The sequence below is a fragment of the Trachurus japonicus genome, chromosome 12 (assembly GCF_045865225.1).
Source record: "Trachurus japonicus isolate A0001 chromosome 12, Traja_1.0".
Taxonomy (NCBI): domain Eukaryota; kingdom Metazoa; phylum Chordata; class Actinopteri; order Carangiformes; family Carangidae; genus Trachurus; species Trachurus japonicus.
In genome coordinates, this window is record NC_140918.1 from 3,232,360 (window position 1) to 3,257,864 (window position 25,505).

General features: G+C 39.0%; 2 protein-coding genes across 3 annotated transcripts in view; one reads left to right on the forward strand and one right to left on the reverse strand.

Annotated features, from left to right (window-relative positions):
• Positions 1–6,647: 6,647 nt before the first annotated feature.
• Positions 6,648–12,371, forward strand: stc1l (stanniocalcin 1, like). Its single transcript, XM_085792370.1, has 5 exons — positions 6,648–6,812; positions 9,207–9,349; positions 10,212–10,319; positions 11,036–11,139; positions 12,010–12,371. The coding sequence occupies exons 1-5, from the start codon at positions 6,689–6,691 to the stop codon at positions 12,314–12,316; spliced, it is 786 nt and encodes a 261-aa protein (XP_085648496.1). The 5' UTR covers positions 6,648–6,688; the 3' UTR covers positions 12,317–12,371.
• A 9,387-nt stretch (positions 12,372–21,758) lies between these two features.
• Positions 21,759–25,505, reverse strand: part of fgfr1b (fibroblast growth factor receptor 1b) — a 22,286-nt gene continuing 18,539 nt past the window's right edge. The window contains exons 12-16 of one of the 2 annotated variants that reach the window (XM_085792612.1): positions 24,801–24,923; positions 24,645–24,715; positions 23,787–23,924; positions 23,091–23,196; positions 21,759–21,955 (exon numbers count right to left, since the gene is read on the reverse strand). In XM_085792612.1, the coding sequence (XP_085648738.1) occupies positions 21,878–21,955; positions 23,091–23,196; positions 23,787–23,924; positions 24,645–24,715; positions 24,801–24,923 (516 nt within the window). In that variant the 3' untranslated portion in view covers positions 21,759–21,877. The remainder of the gene's footprint in view (positions 21,956–23,090; positions 23,197–23,786; positions 23,925–24,644; positions 24,716–24,800; positions 24,924–25,505) is intronic. The other variant, XM_085792613.1, reaches the window with a different exon arrangement.

Sequence of the window (25,505 nt, forward strand, 5' to 3'; positions counted from 1 at the left end):
AGGACCAAAAGTTGGCAACCCTGCATAGACATCAGTCTACACTGCAAAAACTCAAAATCTTTCCAAGAATATTTGTCTTATTTCTTGTCAAAATGTCTCATTTCTGGTTAAAACTAATCTCTTTACACTTAAAATAAGACTCATCACCTAAAGATTAACTTGTTTTTATTTATTTTCACTTGTTTCAAACAAATTTTCACTTGAAATAAGTAGAAAAAATTGCCAGTGAAAGCACGTTTTTGTGCTTGAAAGAAAAACTGTGAAAATAGATAGTAGTAGTGAAAATATGCTTGAAAGAAGTAAAAAGTGTCTAAAAACAAGCTACTTTTTAATGTGATGAGTCTTATTTTAAGTATTATGAGATTTGTTTTGACTAGAAATGACATTTTGACGAGAAATAAGGCAAATATTCTTGGTAAGATTTTGAGTTTTTGCAGTGTAACTTTACAAAAGATGCTAAACATGTCTCATTAACGTATTAAACATCATGTTAAAACTCTGGTGCTGAAACTCGACATAAAGAAAATTTTGGTGTTTTATCGGTAACACATAATTAGAATAAACCATAAATCGCCATCTAATCAACACATGATGTTTGGTAATCTTCTGAAAAGTCCATGGGAAACTTTAGAAAAATCAACACAACAGTTATCAGATTAAATGAAGCTTTTCTTATCATGATGATGATGATGAATCATTGTTGTGACCTGACCGTGTCCCCGTGAGAACAGGAGCTTCGACAGTGTTGTGGTTTGTTGTTGTTGGGTTTTTTTGTTTTTTTTTGCACTAAAACCACACGAGGGTTTTTAGATTGAAGCTATATTTTAGTCGTTATAGTTTGGTTTCCCGGTTGTTTGAGTGACAGTCGACCGGTCGGTGGATGTGCCCTCAGGCTGCTGCCTCCTTCATGGCTCCCTCTGTTTGTGTTGTACACTTCAGTGTGGAGGTGGTTTTACATTTTTCAGCTTTTCTGTGGCGTGTTAGCTGAAAGAAACCCACTCTGAGAATAGCAGCTCTGCACGGACAACAACCACCAACACGCCCTCGCTGCTGTCTCACTGTGTCGGCTTCAGTGCTTGTTTGTGTGTGTGATGCTTTCAAATGAATCAGGGAATTAATTACTTGACTTAACTTAAAGCACAGAGTGAATATTTCGACACTTTAACAAGCCTCAGATTTTTCCTTAAAAGGGTAGTTCAACATTTTTGGCAAATTGGCCCATTGCCATAATATCCCTATAGTCATAGCAATAGGTTAGTTACCTTTAATTGTCGTTGCAAGCTGTTTTTAGAACGGCGGAGCAGAGCCGTGAGCTGCTCAGAGCTACGCTACGGAGGCTCATGGGATTTCTTCTTCGTTTCCCCTCATCAAACTCATCAAATACACAATCCAACAACTCCACAACGCTCTGGTGGACAAGTTGTGAGCTGCACATTCACCACGCTATGAGATAATAACACAACGTTACCACACAGAGTTGCTTTAGAGGGAAATTCAGAGACTGTTGATGAAAAACTGTCCCTGAAGGCAACGTGCATCAGCGGTTTTGCATGAATTTCCCTCTAAAACAACTCTGTCTGGTAACGTTGTGTTATTATCTCATAGCGTGGTGAATGTGCAGGTCACAACTTGTCCACCAGAGCGTTGTGGAGTTGTTGGATTGTGTATTTGATGAGTTTGATGAGGGAAAAAAAACAAGAAATCCCATAATGAGCCTCGGTAGCGTAGCTCTGAACAGCTCACGGCTCTGCTCCGCCGTTCTAAAAACAGCTTGCAACGACAATTAAAGGTAACAAACCTACTGCTATGACTATAGGGATTATGGCAATGGGCCAATTTGCCAAAATGTTGAACTGCTATCCTTTTAACGTGATCATTTTTCCCACAACCGCAGGTCTGGGGAGGTGTGTGTGTGTGTGTGTGTGTGTGTGTGTGTGTGTGTGTGTGTGTGTGTGTTGTTAAGAGGTGGTAGATGTTTATCAGTGTCTCTTGACCCCGGGGGTAATGGAGTCTGCGAGGTTGACTGGTTCTTGTGGTTGAACTGGGTCGTGATGGAAACACGGTCGTCTCCACTAACGACTCTCTCACACTTTCCTGGTGACTGACGCAGAGATAAGACACACACACACACACACATTTTTTCCACATCTTCATCAGCAGCAGCAGCTCGTCTGCACCTCACGACTCCTTCACACCAAGATCACAAGACATTACACAACTTTAATGATGTGAAGTTACTTAATTTACGAAGAAACAATTCAACATATGGGAAAATAGTTTCTACAATCATTGACTCAGACTTAAATTCATTCTTTAAAAGTCCAAATATCTAATTAAACCTACATTGTACACTGCAAAAACTCAAAATCTTACCAAGAATATTTGTCTTATTTCTAGTCAAAACAAATCTCATTATACGTAAAATAAGACTCATCACATTAAAAAGTAGCTTGTTTTTAGACACTTTTTACTTCTTTCAAGCAGATTTTCACTTGGAATAAGTAGAAAAAATCTGATAGTGGAGCAAGTTTTTCTTTCTTATTACAAGCACAAAAAACTTCCTTTCACTGGCAGATTTTTCTACTTATTTCAAGTGAAAATTAGTTTGAAACAAATGAAAATTATCTAAAAACAAGTTAATTTTTAGGTGACGAGTCTTATTTTAAGTGAAAAGAGATTAGTTTTGACTCGAAATGAGACATTTTGACAAGAAATAAGACAAATATTCTTGGAAAGATTTTGAGTTTTTGCAGTGTAGTGTGTTGTAGAGTACGCATGTCTTTGTATATGCAGATTGTTGCTCTTATTTTGTCTATTTATTAACATTTTTTGGTTTATATTCAATTGTAACTTTTCTTTTTATGTAAAAATGTTTTGTAACGGTTCACTGTAAGCCTCAGTAACAGGTTTATGTGTATTAAACAGTATAATAAATGGTTTATAACTCACCATAATGGGCTTATACACAGATAAACACAGATTGAACTGGCTATTCATAAACAAACTGTTGAGTTATGAAAGTGCCATAACAATAAGACCTTAATTGAAATGTGTTACCAATAGTTTTCTAATGTTTTAATGTTTTATTATGTGTCATCAAAGACTTCCTGCAGCACACTAAGTCTATTTAAAACGTCATATTGATTTATTTTGTGTGTCCATTCATCAGTGTTTTGTCTCTGTGTGTTTAAAACAAATCTCCTTCAGGATAATAATAAAGTTGAGGTTGAAAACTGGTTTCACAGCCGGTGCCTGACTCTTAACTCAGAGAGCATGAGGGCGTTTGGAGGCCGGTGGTTTGGTTTGGTTTGGTTTGGTTTCCTGGGGGATGATGAGCTGAAACAACCAGAATAACCTTAAAGCACGAGAGACAGAGGATGAAGAAGACGAAGAACAACACACAACTTTACACTGTCAAAGAAAAGTGTTGCATTCAGGCGCCGTTCGGAAAGGAGCCGCTCTTCATCACTCCTCAGAAAAACCCTGAATAGCAACATTTACAACACAAAGAGACGAGAGGCTCTGACTCATCCGAGGTTCATGAAGTTCATCCTGTTCTTCACAGAGAGGAGCTCAGAGCGGCTGTCGCTTATATCACACATTAATGCAGTTTATATATCAGTTTAATATGCATGTGCATGTGTTATATATTTGCATATATATTACATTTAAAATGTGAATCTATTATTTGAAGCTGATTAAATTATAATAATAACAACAGAAGTTTCAGTTTGCGGAGAAATTCTTGATGTAATTGAAATAGATTTTTGATGGACGTTTGTAAAAGTTGATTTTCACAGTTGGTGATTATTACCCATCATGCACCATGCAGCACCACATTCACTAATAAAATAAACTTTATATATCAACTTTAACACAACTTGTAAAACATATTGATCATCGTTTCACCTCGCTACTCAGTTTATAGCCTATTTATCTAAAGTTTGAGCTAATTTAATCCTGGATTAACAAATCAAGCTTTAGCTTTGTTAAGTTTATTTTAGCCTGATACCAGAGTTAGCCTGGATTAATTAATTAATTAATTACTGTAGCAGCTGATGAGGTTTCAAATTTCAAATAAATCAAAAAGTAAATGAATTTGTTTACAGGTACTCAAGTTATCCTACTCTGATTCTGACTCTTTTACTGTGAAAGGCCTAACAACAGGAAGTACTCTTATTGTGAAATTGTGGCCCTCATTGAATCACAGGAAGTACTTTTACCCTGACACGTTGATCTGAGAAGCAGTAAATCAGTGTTTTAGTTGCTCAGGACTCTTGTAATGTAACTTATTATGGAGTATTTTTTACTTTTACTCTGGTAAACAGCGGCAGTAGCCTCTAGCCAGAGTAGCTAGGCTATCTCTGCAGGTTGTCAGGGGCGACCCCTTGACCCCGCCCCCTCCTGTGTCGGTCACTGATGGGCTGTTTGAGCTCCACTGAGCCGGACAGACAGTTTCCTGCTGCTGCTGCTATTTATAGAAAGTTAGTTGAATGATTATTAGAGGAGAACGAGGTTTGGTTGTTGTCACACTCATCATAACTCACCAATGTCACACAACACAACACAGCTCTGGTATTGAAATGACCAGAGTTCAGATATGGCAACAAGCCATTTTAACATTTAAAAGCCAGACTGGATATGTGTTGTAGATATCTGTAATTCAATTTTGCCTTGTCTAAAAGAACATTTCAGATATCTGCAACTACATTCTTCCTAGGACAAATTACGTCACTTTTGCCGTTCATGTGTATGGGGTTTGTCATTACAGATATCTACAGTTCAGTTGCAGATATCCGCTATGTGAATTACAGATATCTGTAACTGAATTACGACTAGTACGAATTCCAGTTTGAGATATCTACAATTTGATTCTGACTAGTCATAATTCCAGTTACAGATATCTTTAATTCACCTCAATTAAATATATCTACATGTCCCTTTTCAGATATCTGTAATTAAGTTTTGACTAGGGGAAATGACGTTGTAGATATCTGTAACTGGAATTATGACTAGTCAGAATCACATTGTAGATATCTGTAACTGGAATTAGTACTAGTCGTAATTCAGTTACAGATATCTGTAATTCACATAGCGGATATCCGCAACTGAATTGTAGATATCTGTAATGACAAACCCCATACACATGAACGGCAAAAGTGACGTCATTTGTCCTAGGAAGAATGTGGTTGTGGATATCTGAAATGTTCTTTTTGACTAGAGGCAAAACTGAATTACAGATATCTTGAATAAAAAATCCAACTATTCAAAATGTAGTTACGACAAGTCAGAAAGACGTTGTTGATATCTACGATGTTAATTCCGGATAGTCAACCTTAGCTTTTAAATGTTAAATCCTCTTGCCATAGTTCAGCTACATATTCCTTGCTGGAGCGTGACACTCAACCTTTAGTTCAGAGTACATTTTAAACTCTTTCCTGTTTTCCTTCTGGGCTTTTACACAATGGGTTTGTAACAAAGAAATTGACACAATTAAAAAAGTATGAAGGGAAAGCTCTAATTTTCATTGTTGCAGGATGGTTGTAAACTCTGTTAGGCTACTAGCAAAAGATTCCCGTTGGGGTTGGTTGTCACATGTGGCAAAAATGAAGAAACAAATGATGGTAATTTTTTAGAATAAAATGTAAATGGAAACAGTTAGGCCTCATTTATCACTTGAAATAGGTTAAACGATGCTGCAATGAGTCAACTATTCACTTTCTGAGAGACAGTGATGACAGATATCTGGGAATTCATTTCTTCCGGATACAGAGCTGGAGCGGATACGTGTTTATCCTCTTTTATGCTCTTTTATTTTCATGCAATTTGAATAAAAATTCACCCTTCTCACCACTTTTTTTTTTTTTTTTCCCATTGAAATCAGATGTGACAACCACAATCACAGTCACAATGTCACAGATTGTCTTGGACTTATTAATAGCCTAAATTATTGTCAGAATAAGTTAAAAGAATGAACAGGATAGACTTTAAGTTTCCTTGTAATGTTGGAATGACTACTATGGGATGTTTCTCCCCTATAGATCACACGAGGACCGGAAACGCAACTCCCGCGGTTTATTTAAATGACTTGGGTAAGAAAGAGCCATGCAGTGTGTAGGTTGCTATGGAAACACTGTTAAACTCACTTTATGGCCGTTTCCTGTTGTTTTTCTTTAACCCTGATGTGCTCGTGCCGTTTAGTTTTCTTCCTGTAATAAACTTTTAACTAAATTTTTACTTTTGTGTTTTATTTTATATCAGAATGAAACAAACACAGTAAAATAAAGGAAGAAAAAAAAAAAAAAAAGACCAGAGGCTAAATTTATCTTGGTTGGTGAGTTCACTGCTGCTCGGAAATTCCATCGTGTCTCTCTCGTGTGTGTGTGTGTGTGTGTGTGTGTGTGTGTGTGTGTGTGTGTGTGTGTGTGTGTGTGTGTGGAAAAAAAATATCCAATTAGCTCTGTGGGTTAATTACAACCATGAATAAACCATTAACTGCGCCCCCGCGGACACGGCGCGCTCTGATTGGTCGGTTCCGCCGCGGCCAAGTATAAATACCGGCTGTGCAGTCTGAGGCGGATCAGACCGGACCAGACCAGGACCACAGCCTGACTATAACCTCCTCCTCCTTCAGACATCTTCATCTTCATCACTCCTCCTCCTCCTCCTCCTCCTCCTCTCCGTCGCCATGGTGCCCAGCGGCTCCAGCTCCGCTCTGCTCCTGCTGCTCCTCCTCGGCGGCGCCTCCTGCTTCGAGCTGCTGCCGGAGGAGGCCGCTCCCCGCCGGGCCCGCTTCTCCTCCAACACCCCCAGTGAGTCCGCTTCTCTCTGTCCCCACCTCTTCTTTCTTTCTTTCTTTCTTTCTTTCTTCTGCAGAGGTTGAACTTCCACAATCACTTTTTTTAGTTTGCAAGTCTCAGCTTCAGTTTGTTTTTGAGTTTCTTTATGTTTTAGGCTACTATGGAAGCCCATTTCCGCCAAAAAAAGAGAGATAGCTACTAAGTCATAATTATGAGATACTAAATCAAACTACTGAGAAGTGGCGGAAATAGGCTTCCATATTTTACATCATTTTCAAAAGCAGTTTGTTTTTTAAATATGAACAAATATTTCTTTGTTATTGTCCTTTAGTAGTTTTAGCTGCATCTTTTTTTATTTGAATCACTTTTAAAAGGTTATAATAACACAGTGGAAACAGCAGCAACAGGTGATATATGGGTTTTTAATCCCTGAGTTTTGTCTCTCAGGAAACACACACCTGTCTGCAGGGTGATGTTGTTTTTGTTGTAACTTTGTTAGATACAAGAATATTATGTTTTTGTCAGTCAGTTTCTTTCTTTCTTTCTTTCTTTCTTTCTTTCTTTCTTTCTTTCTTTCTTTCTTTCTTTCTTTCTTTCTTCTGCAGGGGTTGAACTTCCACAGTCACTTTTTTTAGTTTGCAAGTCTCAGCTTCAGTTTGTTTTTGAGTTTCTTTATGTTTTACTAGGCTATGGAAGCCCATTTTATATTTTATATTGTATACGAACAAATATTTCTATGTTAATGTAGCCTACTTAGCCTAAGTAGTTTTAGCTGCATGTTTTTATTTGAATCACTTTTAAAAGGTTATAATAACTCAGTGGAAACAGCAGCAACAGGTGATATGTGGGTTTTTAATCCCTGAGTTTTGTCTCTCAGGAAAAGAATATTATGTTTTTAGTCAGTCAGATTTATGTGTGTCTGCAGCTTTCTTTCTTTCCTTCTTTCCTTCTTTCTTTCTTTCTTTCTTTCTTTCTTTCTTTCTTTCTTCTGCAGAGGTTGAACTTACGCAGTCACCTTTTAGTTTAGTCTCAGCTTCAATTTTTTGTTTTGTTTTTGAGTTTCTTTATGTTTTACATCATTTATTTGCAAAAGCAGTTGTGTTTGCATAAATTAGTTTAGTTTAGTTTAGTTTAGTTACCTTTATTTAAACTCGTTAGTACACTGAGGCAAGCCTCATTTACAGTGCAGACGAGAGTACAAAGCAAAACAAACAAAATACAGAAGAGATATACACAATAAAATACAGTAAAGGACAGAACAGAAGACATCAGAGGAAAGAATTACAAACGGAAGACAGGGAATTATTAATTAATAATTTGAAGTGATTGAATGGGACAAATGAGTTTAATTTAAGAGTTAGTTGTAGATGTTTCCAGATGTGTGGGGCACAAGCTGAGAAGTGATGAATAATAAATGATTGAATAAATGAACTTTGGTAGTTTTAGCTGCATGTTTTTATTTAAATCACTTTTAAAATGTTATACAGCAGCAACAGGTGATATGTGGGTTTTTAATCCCTGAGTTTTGTCTCTCAGGAAACACACACCTGTCTGCAGGGTGATGTGGTTTTTGTTGTAACTTTGTTAAAAGAATTAGTCAGTCAGATTCATGTGTGTGTGCAGCTGATTTCTTTCTTTCTTTCTTTCTTTCTTTCTTTCTTTCTTTCTTTCTTTCTTTCTTTCTTTCTTTCTTTCTTTCTTTCTTCTGCAGAGGTTGAACTTCCACAGTCATTTTTTTAGTTTGCAAGTCTCAGCTTCAGTTTGTTTTTGAGTTTCTTTATGTTTTACATCATTTATTTTCAAAAGCAGTTTGTTGTGTTTGCATAAATGATTGAATACATATTCCTATGATAATTTACTTTAGTAGTTTTAGCTGCATGTTTTTATTTAAACCCTCCTGCTGTCCTCCTGGGTCAAGGAAGGAAGGACGAAAGGATGGAAGGAAGGAAGTTAGGAAGGCAGGAAGGAGTAAGGGAAAGAAGGACGAAAGGGGAAAGGGAAGGAAAGAGGGAACAGATTGGGTCAAAAGAAGGAAGAAGTAAGGACAAAGGGAAGGAAGGGAGGGAGGCTAAAAGGATTGTGGAAAAAAGGAAGGGAAAGGGAAGGAAAGAAGGAGGGAGGGAACAGACAGGTCAACTGGATCAAAAGAGGGTGGAAAGAAGCTAAGGAAAAAGGAGTGTGGAAAACTCAGTGGAAACAGCAGCAACAGGTGATTTGTGGGTTTTTAATCCCTGGGTTTTGTCTCTCAGGAAACACACTTCTGCCTGCAGGGTGATGTGGTTTTTGTTGTAACTTTGACTAAAAACATAATATTCTTGTATCTAACAGTCAGATGTGTGTGTGTGTGTGTGTGTGTGTGTGTGTGTGTGTGTGTGTGTGTGTGTGTGTGTGTGTGTGTGTGTGCAGCCGATGTGGCCAGATGTCTGAATGGAGCTGTGACCGTCGGCTGCGGCTTCTTCTCCTGTCTGGAGAACTCCACCTGCGACACCGACGGGATGCACGAGATCTGTGAACTCTTCCTGCACACGGCCGCCACGTTCAACACCGAGGTCCGAGTCCGAGTCCATACACCTCTACACCTGTCTGTCTGTCCACCTGTCTGTCTGTCTGTCCACCGGCCGATTTTTCCCTGTTAACCCTAGAACACTAACGTCGGGTGATTTTCACCCATGAAATTATTGTTTCATAATTTTCATTATGTTGCTGTAGTCTGAGTTTCATGGGTCCCTGTAGCTTCATACTGCTCACTGACGTCATTGAACCCTGCTCCCTAGTTTTTTCAGCAGGCACATGTTCGGGTGGATTTCACCTGACGTTAGTGTTTATGTATCTAAATCTGGCGACCGTTTCTGGTGATGCTGAAAATGTTTCTTTTTTCTTTTTACTCCACCAAATAAGGCTCAGATGTCCCACAAATGGGTCTGAAGGACAAAGTCCCAGCTCCATTTGTTTTTTTTAAAGGAAGTTTTTGTTAAAAAAACAAAAAAAAATCACAAATTTTGGACATTTTTTTATAGGGTCAGCATGATTCCTTTTTTTCATTTTGTGAAACATTGTATAGTGGAAAATCAAGGAAGTGTAGCCTACTTCAATTCGCCATGTATTGTTGTATTTTAATATACTTTGGTGAGAAATATTTTTTATGGGTATATTATATCGGGTAAAAAATACCCGGCGTTAGTGATGATGTTACTTTTTGTAACGTTAGTGTTCTAGGGTTAAAAGGGTTTTTCCATGGAGTTTTTCCTCAGTGGATGTGAGGGTCTAAGGACAGAGGATGTTGTTATGATGCCATGTGAAGCCCTTTGAGACAAACTGGTGGTAAAAACGGGCTATACAAATAAAATTGGTCTGTCTGTCTGTCTCTCAGTCTGCCTGTCTGACCTCTGACCTCTGTCCTCCGTCCTTCAGGGTAAGACCTTTGTGAAGAAGAGTCTCCACTGCATCACTCAGGGAATCTCAGCCAAAGTTTTCCAGACGATCCGACGCTGCAACATCTTCCAGAGGATGATCGCTGAGGTGAGACGGAGAGGACGACGCTCTGTCCTCACTCCTATTTCCTCTGTTCTCACTCTTCTTTTCTCTTTCCTCTCTCCTTCCTCCTCTCTCCTCTTTCCTCACTCTTCTTTCCTCACTCATTTTTCTTCTGTCCTTTTTCCTCTCTCCTCTTTCCCCTCTCCTCTCCTCTCTCCTCACTCCTCTCTCCTCTCCTCTCCTCTCCTCTCCTCTCCTCTCCTCTCCTCTCCTCTCCTCTCTCCTCACTCCCCTCTCCTCTCCTCTCCTCTCCTCTCCTCTCCTCTCCTCTCCTCTCCTCTCCTCTCCTCTCCTCTCTCCTCACTCCTCTCTCCTCTCCCCTCTCTCCTCCCCTCTCCTCTCCTCTCCTCCCCTCTCCTCTCCTCTCCTCTCCTCTCCTCTCCTCTCCTCTCCTCTCCTCTCCTCTCCTCTCCTCTCCTCTCCTCTCCTCTCCTCTCCTCTCCTCCCCCTCTCTCCTCTCCTCTCCTCTCCTCTCTCCTCACTCCTCTCTCCTCTCCCCTCTCTTCCCTCCTCTCTCATTCCTCCTCTCCTCTCCTCTCTCCTCTCTCCTCTTTCCTCCCTCCTTCCTCCTCTCTCCTCTCTCCTTTCTCCTCTCCTCTCTCCTTCCTCCTCTCTCCTCTCTCCTCTCTCCTCTCTCCTTCCTCCTCTCCTCTCCTCTCTCCTCTCTCCTTCATGTGTTGTCCTTGTCCTCTCTCCTCCAGGTGCAGGAGGAGTGCTACTCCAGTCTGGACATCTGCACCGTGGCTCGGACCAACCCCGACGCCATCGGAGAGGTGGTGCAGGTCCCCGCCCACTTCCCCAACAGGTGAGACCATTGGCCCCCCCACTTTACGCCCCTGCCCTGCTCTACCGGTCGCTGATCACCATAGGCCGTTATCCCGGTTTCAATAATTCCCCCGGTCCCACCCACATCAAATGAAATAAACCAATAAAACATAGAAGAATCTTTCATTTTAAATCAAATCTAATGCTACTCTGCCTGTAGTGCAGCCCAGTAAATAGTCCCAATTCAAGTCTCTCCGGCCATATGGTGCCCACTTGAATGCACAGCTGAGCGGAGCTTCTCCAGCTTCCGTCGTCCTCCCTCCGCTTATTATTGTCACCTTCACCTTCGTCACCTTCTCATCCTGTAGGCTTCATCCACAAACACTGTGGACCAAGTGCACCATGATCTCAGAAAGTGCAACTTCTGCTCTGTCGGTGAGCGAAGGGAAGTTTACTTTGAAAAAATGCGAGGAAAAGATGAATTAACCTGATTAGGACGTGTTAATAGCCTAGTTCAGCTTTGGTGATCTGCCTTTAGTTATTATCAATTCCAGGTGTTTTACAGTTGTTACAGTTGTTTCACCTGGAGATGACGTAGCCTACACACCCACAGAGACAGGTGATGAACCGGACTACATTTATGACGTTACGTAATTCAATAATCAATAATAACGAGGGCGAGTAGGCCTATGGTGTCTGCTTATTTCCAACATGTCACTGTCTGTTTACAAAATCAACATCTAGCTTATTCCTAAAGTTTGTGATGTGTGGAGCGGTCGAGCGGACCTGCTGACAGATGTGCAGCTGACAGTGACAGACATCTCTGAGGACGGGACAAAGTCTCCTGGATATTATTTTTTCTTTTCCTTTATTCATTTCATTACAGTAACCTGTGTGTGTGTGTGTGTAGGTACTACAGCACGCTGCTGCAGTCGCTCCAGTCGTGTGACGAGCAGACGGTGGCGGCGGTGCGGTCCGGCCTGATCGCGCGGCTCGGCCCCGACATGGAGACGTTCCTGCAGCTGGTGCAGAACAAGCCGTGCTCCGGCGGCGGTCCGGGCTCGGCCTCGTCCTACAACAACCCGGCCAGCTGGAGGAACATCCCCGTCTTCAACATCCAGCCGGGCTTCAGGGGCCGCGACCCCACACACCTGTTCGCCCGCCGCTCCGTGGACGGGAACAACGGCGAGGGCGGAGTCAATAACGCCGAGAAGTAGAAAGAAAAACAAAAAAAAACGCCACAAATGTCACAATCATCACGCACATTAACATGCAATTACAGTAAACGTCTCACTGTGATTCCCTCTGGCGGGATTCAGAATGATAATTATTATAATTATTATTAAAACAAGGATTATTATTATTATTATTATTATAATGTCAGAAGATCAGAATGCCTTTATTGTCATTATACTACTGTATAACGACATTTTAAGCCCTCCTCCCCCCCTTCAGTGCAAACTATAAAAATACAATATAAAAACACTTTAAATAATATAAAAATAAATAGATAAAAATGAATTATATGCACAGTATATAGCATTGTTATGTCATTGTATATTGATATATATTGTATATGTCATTGTTTCTATCTGACTCGAGGCCGATCACAGTGAAAAACATTGGTATTTATTTTCTTAATAAGGAGTTAATTTATGAAGCTGTCGTCGTGCTGTGATATTTAATGTAGTGAAGGGGGGAGAGGGGGGGAGGGGGGATGTTCACGCTGGTCGTGGGGTCTCCCTGTGACTCTGTCAGGGGCCACGTCGCTGGTCTGAGATCAGTCTGATGGCGGGAGGTGTGTGTGTGTGTGTGTGTGTGTGTGGCTGTGTGTGAGTGTGGGTGTGTGTGGGTGTGTGAGGCGTTCAAGGACGTCGGTTCCTGTCAGATCTGTCGACTCGGCTCTTTGTGTTAGAAATAAAATATATGACATGAATCTGTTCCGACTCTGTGGTTCATTCAAGTTTATTTTGAAGGAGCTTTAACACAAACATCTACCTTTATTTTGAAGGAGCTTTAACACAAACATCTACCTTTATTCTGAAGGAGCTTTAACACAAACATCTACCTTTATACTGAAGGAGGTTTAATACAAACATCTACCTTTATTTTGAAGGAGCTTTAACACAAACATCTACCTTTATTTTGAAGGAGCTTTAACACAAACATCTACCTTTATTCTGAAGGAGCTTTAACACAAACATCTACCTTTATACTGAAGGAGGTTTAATACAAACATCTACCTTTATACTGAAGGAGGTTTAATACAAACATCTACCTTTATTCTGAAGGAGCTTTAACACAAACATCTACCTTTATTCTGAAGGAGCTTTAATACAAACATCTACCTTTATTTTGAAGGAGCTTTAACACTAACATCTACCTTTATTTTGAAGGAGCTTTCATACAAACATTTACCTTTATTCTGAAGGCACTTTAACACTAACATCTACCTTTATTTTGAAGGAGCTTTAACACAAACATCTACCTTTATTCTGAAGGAGCTTTAACACAAACATCTACCTTTATTCTGAAGGAGCTTTAACACAAACATCTACCTTTATTCTGAAGGAGCTTTAATACAAACATCTACCTTTATTTTGAAGGAGCTTTAACACTAACATCTACCTTTATTTTGAAGGAGCTTTAATACAAACATCTACCTTTATTTTGAAGGAGCTTTCATACAAACATCTACCTTTATTCTTCACTCTGAACTTTAACTCTAATTGAACTTCAACCTCTGGATTTTATTCCAAGACGATGAGTCATAAACACATCTGTCTGTGTGTGTTAAACATCTTTAACATGTTTTATAAAAAAAATTTAAAAAGTGGAGAATGACTTTTAAGTTTCTTCACAGCAGCTGCAGTTTTCTGAGCTGCCACCAGGTGGCGTCACTGCACATGAATGAAAACACCCCACAGTGTTTTCTCAGAGTTTTTACTCTGAGTGAACTGACCTCAGATCAGCCACATGGGGGCGTCACTGAGCTGCACCGTGAAGTTTAATGTGAGAAACAGAAATTCATCTTTGAAAAACACACAGTGATCAGATGGAGCTGTGTCACACTGTCAGTGGATTAATGCGCCGCAGAAAATAGTCCCAAACAAACTCACCACTTCCTCCAGTTTGTTTGACTCCTTTGATTGTTAACATTTTCAATCTGTGGCCAACTTTTAAATAAACAAAAGTAGTTATTTTAATATAGCCTACCATATTATTACCAATCTTTACATATATTTGCATTAGATTCTCCTTTTTTGGGGGGGTGTTAACTTTTCTCTCCTTTAGATTTTCAGTGGAGGAGTAAGAGTTTTACTGTTGGGTTTTGTATTTCTGTCGTACAAAGACAAAGATTTAAGAAACATATGTGTTATATATAAAGATATATGTAGGAATAAACCTTTATTTAACCAGGCAAGAATTGCTAAGAATACATTATTTTTTAGGCAATGGCCTGGTAATATATAATGTGTAGCTATAATATGAATATTAATGTTCAGTTCTGTTCTGTTGCATTTTTTCTTGTTTTTCCTGTTAAAAAAACAAAAACAAAGAGATTGTTTCAGACTGAGGGTGAAGGAAGCTGAGAGCAGGTGAGAGGTCACAGCTGCCCCCTCCTCTACTGTCTTGGGGGTAAATAACTTCATCAACCCCCCCTCCACCCCTCCCTCGGTGTTTGTCCAGACCTGTTGGAGGTGTTAAGTGACACTCGGCCATCTGTCCCTCAGGTGACACTGACCCATAATGGCTCCTCACCTCAGAGTTACGGCCCATTAACCTCCATCAGGAGAAGGTGAGAGAAGAGAGACAACCTCCCCCTCCCTCCTCTCCTCCTCCCCCTCCTCCCCCCTTCATCACATCCTGCAGACAGAGGTGTGTTTGCCCCAGCAGCAGCTCAGCGGGGGGTCAGGGGGGTCAGGGGGGGTCGGGGTGGGGGGTGTTAACAGCCTCGTTTCCAGGAATTAGAGCCGTTAAACCTGAACGGGGAGGAAGACGAAGCTCAGAGAGTTCACAGCAGCTGGACCTACCTACCTTTATTCTGAAGGAGCTTTAATACAAACATCTACCTTTATTTTGAAGGAGCTTTACAGTAACACAGACATCTACCTTTATTTTGAAGGAGTGTTAACACAAACATCTACCTTTATTCTGAAGGAGCTTTAACACAAACATCTACCTTTATTCTGAAGGAGCTTTCATACAAATATCTACCTTTACTTTGAAGGAGCTTTAACATAAACATCTACCTTTATTCTGAAGGAGGTTTAACGCAAACATCTACCTTTATTTTGAAGGAGCTTTCATACAAATATCTACCTTTACTTTGAAGGAGCTTCAACATAAACATCTACCTTTATTCTGAAGGAGGTTTAACGCAAACATCTACCTTTATTTTGAAGGAGCTTTCATACAAACATCTACCTTTATTCTGAAGGAGCTTTAATACAAACGTCTACCTTTATTCTGAAGGAGCTTTAACACAAACATCTACCTTTATTTTGAAGGAGCTTTAATATAAACAACTACTTTTATTCTGAAGGAGCTTTCATTCAACATCTACCTTTATTTTGAACGAGCTTTAACACAAACATCTACCTTTATTCTGAAGGAGCTTTAACACAAACATCTACCTTTATTCTGAAGGAGCTTTAACACAAACATCTACCTTTATTCTGAAGGAGCTTTAACAGAAACCTCTACCTTTATTCTGAAGGAGCTGTAACACAAACATCTACCTTTATTCTGAAGGAGGTTTAACGCAAACATCTACCTTTATTCTGAAGGAGCTTTAACACAAACATCTACCTTTATTCTGAAGGAGCTTTAACACAAACATCTACCTTTATTTTGAAGGAGCTTTAACACAAACATCTACCTTTATTCTGAAGGAGCTTTAACACAAACATCTACCTTTATTCTGAAGGAGCTTTAATATAAACATCCACTGTTATACTGAAGGAGCTTTAACACAAACATCTACCTTTATTTTGAAGGAGCTTTAACACAAACATCTACCTTTATACTGAAGGAGCTTTAATACAAACATCTACCTTTATTCTGAAGGAGCTTTAACACAAACATCTACCTTTATTCTGAAGGAGCTTTAACAGAAACCTCTACCTTTATTCTGAAGGAGCTGTAACACAAACATCTACCTTTATTCTGAAGGAGCTTTAACGCAAACATCTACCTTTATTCTGAAGGAGCTTTCATACAAACATCTACCTTTATTTTGAAGGAACTTTAATACAAACATCTACCTTTATTTTGAAGGAGCTTTAACACAAACATTTACCTTTATTCTGAAGGAGCTTTCATACAAACATCTACCTTTATTCTGAAGGAGCTTTCATACAAACATCTACCTTTATTCTGAAGGAGCTTTAACGCAAACATCTACCTTTATACTCTATGGAGCTTTAACATAAACATCTACCTTTATTCTGAAGGAGCTTTAACACAAACATTTACCTTTATTCTGAAGGAGCTTTAACGCAAACATCTACCTTTATTTTGAAGGAGCTTTAACACAAACATCTACCTTTATTCTGAAGGAGCTTTCATACAAACATCTACCTTTATTCTGAAGGAGCTTTAACACAAACATCTACCTTTATTCTGAAGGAGCTTTAACACAAACATCTACCTTTATTCTGAAGGAGCTTTCATACAAACATCTACCTTTATTCTGAAGGAGCTTTCATACAAACATCTACCTTTATTCTGAAGGAGCTTTAACGCAAACATCTACCTTTATTTTGAAGGAGCGTTAACACAAACATCTACCTTTATTTTGAAGGAGCTTTAACACAAACATCTACCTTTATTTTGAAGGAGCTTTCATACAAACATCTACCTTTATTCTGAAGGAGCTTTCATACAAACATCTACCTTTATTTTGAAGGAGCGTTAACACAAACATCTACCTTTATACTGAAGGAGCTTTAACGGAAACATCTACCTTTATTTTGAAGGAGCTTTCATACAAACATCTACCTTTATTCTGAAGGAGCTTTCATACAAACATCTACCTTTATTCTGAAGGAGGTTTAACGCAAACGTCTACCTTTATTCCGAAGGAGCTTTAATAGAAACATCTACCTTTATTTTGAAGGAGCTTTAACACAAACATCTACCTTTATTCTGAAGGAGCTTTAACACAAACATCTACCTTTATTCTGAAGGAGCTTTAATAGAAACATCTACCTTTATTTTGAAGGAGCTTTCATACAAACATCTACCTTTATTTTAAAGGAGAGTAACACAAACATCTACCTTTATTCTGAAGGAGCCTTAACACGAGCATCTACCTTTATTCTGAAGGAGCCTTAACACGAGCATCTACCTTTATTCTGAAGGAGCCTTAACACAAACCTCTACCTTTATTCTGAAGGAGCCTTAACACGAACATCTACCTTTAATCTGAAGGAGCTTTAATACAAACATCTACCTTTATTCTGAAGGAGCTTTAATACAAACATCTACCTTTATTCTGAAGGAGCTTTAATACAAACATCTACCTTTATTCTGAAGGAGCTTTAATACAAACATCTACCTTTATTCTGAAGGAGCTTTAATACAAACATCTACCTTTATTCTGAAGGAGCTTTAATGCAAACATCTACCTTTATTCTGAAGGAGCTTTAACGCAAACATCTACCTTTATTCTGAAGGAGCTTTAATACAAACATCTACCTTTATTTTGAAGGAGCTTTAACACAAACATCTACCTTTATACTCTATGGAGCTTTAACACAAACCTCTACCTTTATTCTGAAGGAGCTTTAACGGAAACATCTACCTTTATTTTGAACGAGCTTTAACACAAACATCTACCTTTATTCTGAAGGAGCTTTAATACAAACATCTACCTTTATTCTGAAGGAGCTTTCATACAAACATCTACCTTTATTCTGAAGGAGCTTTCATACAAACATCTACCTTTATTCTGAAGGAGCTTTCATACAAACATCTACCTTTATTTTGAAGGAGCGTTAACACAAACATCTACCTTTATTCTGAAGGAGCTTTAATAGAAACATCTACCTTTATTTTGAAGGAGCTTTCATACAAACATCTACCTTTATTTTAAAGGAGAGTAACACAAACATCTACCTTTATTCTGAAGGAGCCTTAACACGAGCATCTACCTTTATTCTGAAGGAGCCTTAACACGAGCATCTACCTTTATTCTGAAGGAGCCTTAACACAAACCTCTACCTTTATTCTGAAGGAGCCTTAACACGAACATCTACCTTTATTCTGAAGGAGCTTTAATACAAACATCTACCTTTATTCTGAAGGGGCTTTAATACAAACATCTACCTTTATTCTGAAGGAGCTGTAATATAAACATCTACCTTTATTCTGAAAGAGCTTTAATACAAACATCTACCTTTATTCTGAAGGAGCTTTAATACAAACATCTACCTTTATTCTGAAGGAGCTTTAATACAAACATCTACCTTTATACTCTATGGAGTTTTAGTTGTTCGGTCCAGATGTTGTTGTCGTCCTCTTGAGTTTCTTCTGCAGCATCTTTTTTGTTTCTTTGGAAGTGATTCAGGTTCTTCGGGGGAGGTTCAGATCTCTGAGGTGTTTCTGTAGGAAACAGGAAACAGAGGAGGAGGAGGAGGAGGAGGTGGGAGGAGGTGAAGGGGACACCTGAGGCCGTTGAACCTGACTCGGTAACAGAGACTCAGTCTGTCTGTCTGTCTGGATGATGAACAAGCTCCTGCTGTCGTTTCGTTTGGATCTCAGCGTTTCGTTTCCTCCCGGTGGGACAGAAACCGGCCGGAGGAGGAAGGTGAATGAATGAAGCATGATGACTCCCAGTGTCTCCAACGGCAACTGTCGACTCGCTGGATAATATGTTCGTGTGTGTTGTTGGACAAAGACAGATGAATTGTAGGAAGAGACACTTGGCCTAGGGGCCTTGCAACATCTATCACACACACACACACACACACAAACACACACTTGTCTTTTCCAGCTGCAGGGCGGTGAAGGCGTCTCTCTCTCTCTCTCTGCAGTGATTGGTCAGGTGTGTTCAGGTGAGAGGAGCCAGGTGTTGAACATCTGTCAGTCTTCTCTCTGACTGATGATTCACCTCATAAAATAAAAATAAAATAAAACGCCTGATGCTTCTTCTTCCTCTTCTTAATGCTTTCTTTTTAACATTCATCCACTTTGGGGGGGGCTCTTATTTTGGTGCACTGCAAAAACTCATCATCTTTCCAAGAATATTTGTCTTATTTCTTGTCAAAATGTCTCATTTCTAGTCAGAACTAATCTCTTTCCACTTAAAATAAGACTCATTAACTTGTTTTTAGATCATAAGAAAGAAAAACTTGCTCCACTATCAGATTTTTCTACTTATTTCAAGTGAAAATCAGCTTGAAAGAAGTGAAAATTATCTAAAAACAAGTGAATTTTTAGGTGATGAGTCTCATTTTAAGTGGAAAGAGATTAGTTTTGACTAGAAATTAGACATTTTGACAAGAAATGAAACAAATATTCTTGGAAAGATTATGAGTTTTTGCAGTGTAGGTCTGAGAAACTGTATTCAATAGGTTACACTGTAAAAACTCAAAATCTTACCAAGAATATTTGTCTTATTTCTTGTCAAAATGTCTCATTTCTAGTCAAAACTAATCTCTTTCCTCTTAAAATAAGACTCATCACCTAAAAATTAACTTGTTTTTAGATCATTTTCTTGTAATAAGGAAGAAAAAATTGCTCCACTATCAGATTTTTCTACTTATTTCAAGTGAAAATCAGCTTGAAAGAAGTAAAAAGTGCCTTTAAACAAGCTACTTTTTATGTGATGAGTCTTATTTTAAGTATAATGAGATTTGTTTTGACTAGAAATGACATTTTGACCCAAAAAAATAATATTCTTGGTAAGATTTTGAGTTTTTGCAGTGCAGGTCTGAGAAACCGTATTCAGTCGGTCTTAGTTACACTGTAAAAACTCAAAATCTTCTCAAGAATATTTGTCTTATTTCTTGTCAAAATGTCTAATTTCTAGTCAAAACGAATCTCTTTCCACTTTAAATAAGACTCATCACCTAAAAATTAACTTGTTTTTAGATCATTCTCACTTGTTTCAAACAATTTTTTACTTGAAATAAGTAGAAAAATCTGCCAGTGAAAGCAAGTTTTTTGTGCTTAACGTAATAAGAAAGAAAAACTTGCCCCACTATCAGATTATTTCAAGTGAAAATATGCTTGAAAGAAATTAAAAAGTGTCTAAAAACAAGCTACTTTTTAAATGTGATAAGTCTTATTTTAAATATAATGTGATTTGTTTTGACTAGAAATAAGACAAATATTCTTGGTAAGATTTTGAGTTTTTGCAGTGTAGTGAAACAAACATCTTTAATGTGGACAGACAGACAGACAGACAGACAGACAGACACACTAAATCACCATGACGACACCTCAGCCTCTGTACAAACTTAAATCACTTTAATACTGTTAATGAGTCATGACACACGTTCAGCTTGAAGCAGGTTGTGTAAGTGCAACGTAGACGAGCGTCGTCGTCGGCGACGAGGCGCTGAGGAATAAATTAATGAATAAAATGCACAATAAAGAAATAAATCTATAAGTTTTGATGTTTTTAAACTGCAGTTTCTTATAGATTTATTTTAAAGGGATAGTTCAACATTTTGGCAAATTGGCCCATTGCCATAATCCCTATAGTCATAGCAGTAGGTTCGTTACCTTTAATTGTCGGTGCAAGCTGTTTTTAGAACAGCGGAGCAGAGCCGTGAGCTGCTCAGAGCTACGCTACGGAGGCTCATTATGGGATTTCTTGGTTTCCCTCATTAAAACTCATCAAATACACAATCCAACAACTCCACAACGCTCTGGTGGACAAGTTGTGACCTGCACATTCACCACGCTATGAGATAATAACACAACGTTACCACACAGAGTTGTTTTAGAGGGAAATACAGAGACTGTTGATGAAAAACTGTCCCTGAAGGCAACGCGCATCAGCGGTTTTGCATGAATTTCCCTCTAAAACAACTCTGTCTGGTAACGTTGTGTTATTATCTCATAGCGTGGTGAATGTGCAGATCACAACTTGTCCACCAGAGCGTTGTGGAGTTGTTGGATTGTGTATTTGTATTTGATGAGGGAAACCAAGAAATCCCATAATGAGCCTCCGTAGCGTAGCTCTGAGCAGCTCACGGCTCTGCTCTGCCGTTCTAAAAATAGCTTGCACCGACAATTAAAGGTAACGAACCTACTGCTATGACTATAGGGATTATGACAATGGGCCAATTTGCCAAAATGTTGAACTATCCCTTCTTGAACTTCTTGTGTATTCTATTCATCGTCTTTATTCATGTTTTTTTTCCAGTTTGGTCTCTTTTTTTATTTATTTATTTATTTATTTACATTATTCACACTGAGGACGTTCTCGTCTTTTGACTGAGACTCTGAGCTGCACACGAACCAGAACCAGAACCAGAACCAGCTCAACCGAGTCCTTCACCCTGAGGCCGCTGGCTGGCTCCAGCTGTGTCCAGATGTTCTTCACATCAGGCTGCTGCTGTGATGGATGACGGTGGAGCAGCAGCAGCTCCTCTGCCCAGCTTCCTCCTCTTCTTTTTCTTTCTTTTCCTTCTTCTGGGACGTCCGCCGCCGCCGCCGCCGCTGCTATCGCCGCTGCTATCGCCGCCATCGCCATCGTCACCACCACCGGCAGAGGAAACGGGATGAAGGTGATGCATGATGGGAAACAGACCCACGATGCTTTATGTGGAGTAGCAGGAAGCAGAGGAGGAGCCGACCGGAGAGTACTGGACCAGAGGGACGGCCAGGTCCAGGTACTCCTAAAGGAAGGAGACACACACACACGGGGGGTTCAGACAGGCGATCAATCACTCTATCGTCTATTAATTAATCACAATCTGTCTGCAGACGCTTCATTGATCCCCAGAGGGAAGTTACAGGCTGCAGTTACAGCTGCTCCCTCAGCAACCAACACAGAGTTTGAAGTGGTTTAACAAGAAATATGTGTAACAATTACAGCTGCAACAATTAATTGAACAATAATCTATTATTAAATTAACCGTCAACTATTTTCATAATCTAATAATTGGTTAAAAGTCCAAATTCTCTGATTCCAGCTTCTTCAATGTGAATATTTCTGGTTTCTTTGTTCCTTTATGACAATAAACTGAGTCTCTCTTTGGTTTGTGGACAAAACAAGACATTTGAGGACGATGTCGTCTGGTGGTTTGAGAAACACTGATTGATGTTTTAACATTTTTTTTTTTACATTTTATTGACCAAACAACTAATCAATTAATTGTTTGAATAATTGACAGATTAATCGATAATGAAAATAATCGTTAGTTGGGTTCTGTTTAACATGAACCGAACCAAACTCTATGCTCAGCCTACGCACGTCAACTAATGATGTCGCCAACGATTACAAGGATATAGCATCACTCTCATTATCACAAACTAAATATAAAGTCCACTAGCTTGATGCTAACATATAATGGAAAACATCATAGACGGGCTAACAAAAATTAGCATCACATTCATGGTCATTTTAAACCAACAGACGTATATATTTTCTCTGCTTTGTGGAAATAATTTCACTTTTGGGTTTTTTCTTTCTTGTTTTGAATGAGTAAAAATACTAAAGGCTGAATCCTGAATGACTTGATGTTCTGTTCAAATGCAAAATATTAGCGAAAGTTATTGCCCATTGATTTTTTTAACAGTTAGAATAAAACACAGTGTGATGTTTACTGCATTTATAATAATAATACATTTTATTTCTAAGCACTTTTACATATGCTCAAAGACACTTTGCACTTTAAAAATCATAAAACAAAGCAAAGTCAGAATAAAATAAAAATTTAAAACAGCAATAAAACTGTATAAAACACACAATATTATATATTAAAAGCTCATTTAAAAAGGTGAGTTTTGAGCATGAACGTCTCCTCTCACCTGATTGGCCATGAGCGACAGCGTCCGGTCCAGGTCTTCAACCAGCTGCTGGAAGGTCGGTCTGCGGGACGGGACGGCGTGCCAGCAGTCCCTCATCATCAGGTACCTGAACACACACACAAAGTCAGAGTGATAGAAAAAAAAACTGATCGAATTCAATGAAAACACACAAATAAACAACAAAAACTACACTGAGTCTGTAGCTAATGATGCTAACAACCACAAGAGCAGCTAAGGATGATGGGAAATAAAATGAAACCCCACAATATGATATTATCATCATATTATTATGGCTGCTTTAAACATTCTGTGATATCCTGAGTATTGCAAAACCATAGTGTGATAAATTGTGATTACCGGTAATCGCCTTTTTTTCTTTTTTTGCAGCTGCTAATTATGTTGTGAAAGGAAAACATCTGCATCAACATCTGTTTTAAGTTTTCACTCATTTAAATCAGTTTTATTGCTGTTAAATGGGACAAACTGAGACGGTGCTCTGGTATTCTAGGACTAAACACTTCAATTTGTCTTTGCGATTTATAGAAATAAAGATCAAGACTTCATCCGTGTATTGATAGAATATATACAAAAGCCTCTCTTCTGATTGGCTGACTGGTTTCTGGGTGATCAAATAAAAACAGAGCAGATTTCAGGTGTAGGCCGAGGCTGGCGAGGCGTTCAGGTGTAGCTACTCACAGCTCCTGTGTGCATGCGGAGGGTTTCTCCATGCGGTGTCCCTCCTTCAGCAGCTTGAACAGCTCCTCCACCGGGACCCCGGGGTACGGCGACCCCCCCAGGGTGAAGATCTCCCACAGCAGGACGCCGAACGACCACCTGCAGCAGGAAAAGAAGGAGGCAAACTGATATTATAAACTGGGGTTTATAAACCCACAAAAAAAATCCAAATCCAGCCAATATAACCCCCTAAATCAGTGGTTCTCAAACCTCTTTACATCAAGGACTCCTAAATTGACACAAATTAGACCACGGACCCCCATCGGACAAAATTTTGAAACAAACATTACTTTTTAAGTCAATGTATACATTCGAATTAGGGAAGTGGAAATGTTATGGAGAAATTTCTGGGAAAAAGTGGTACAATTTCTCTAAAAACATTTGAACTTTTCTAGATAAACGTGGGAATAATTCTCAAAAAAAAAGATGATTGATGATGATTGAAAAGCATTAGTCCTGTCAGAATAAACGTGTTAGTAGAGGTAGTTGAGCCTTTTATCAAAGTTAAAAGGAGAATTCCGGCCATTTTTAGGGGTCAAAAATGGCCGGAATTCTCCTTTTTTAATGATTTTGCACCCTTCCCTCGCACTGGGACACATGCATGACTTGTTTTGCTTTAAAAAAGATCTTTATATGGGCAGAGATCTAAACACCCCCCCGCTTTGAAGTTACTTGCCTCAACTTACTTTGTACGTTTGTTACTTTTGTTCAAATTTCAAAGTAAAAGTCTATAACACATCAATGGTGCAAACTTTCAAAATAAAACGCATATTTCAGCTGATATTATTTTTTGGCGTGGAGCGTTAACGGGTCACTCACACGTCGCTCTGGTGGGTGTAGATGCGGTCGAACAACGCCTCCGGAGCCATCCACTTCACCGGGAGTCGACCCTGAAACAACAAAACCCTCAGTCACATGATCTGATGCAGCTCGTTGAGTCGTTGCTAGGCGCCGAGTGACTTCCTGTCGCCTTACGTTCGTTGTCTTCTTGTAGTAGTCGATGTGGTGGACGTCTCGGGCTAAACCGAAGTCGGCGATCTTCATCACGTTGTCCTCGGTGACCAGCACGTTCCTCGCCGCCAGGTCTCTATGGATACACTGAGCATCACAGAGAGAGAGAGAGATGCCGGTTAGATGCCAACAAACAGGAAGTGCACTGTAAAAACTCAAAATCTTTCCAAGAATATTTGTCGTATTTCTTGTCAAAATGTCTAATTTCTAGTCGAAACTAATCTCTTTCCACTTAAAATATGACTCATCACCTACAAATTAACTTGTTTTTAGATCATTTTCACTTGTTTCAAGCAGATTTTCATTTGAAATAAGTAGAAAAATTTGCCAGTGAAAGCAAGTTTTTGGTGCTTGTAATAAGAAAGAAAAACTTATCAGATTTTTCTACCTTTTTCAAGTAAAAATCTGCTTGAAAGAAGTAAAACTTGTCTAAAAACAAGCTACTTTTAATGTGATGAGTCTTATTTTAAGTAGAATGAGATTTGTTTTAAATAAGACAGATATTCTTGGTAAGATTTTGAATTTTTGCAGTGTGGCGGGAACTAAAGACCGAATCTCCTTGTTGTTTACATTCTACTTCCGGGTAGAAAACCAGCACGTAATTTGAATGAGAACAGTAGTAAAGAACAAGAGTTTCATATTTTTCACGCCCTATCGATGTTTAGACAA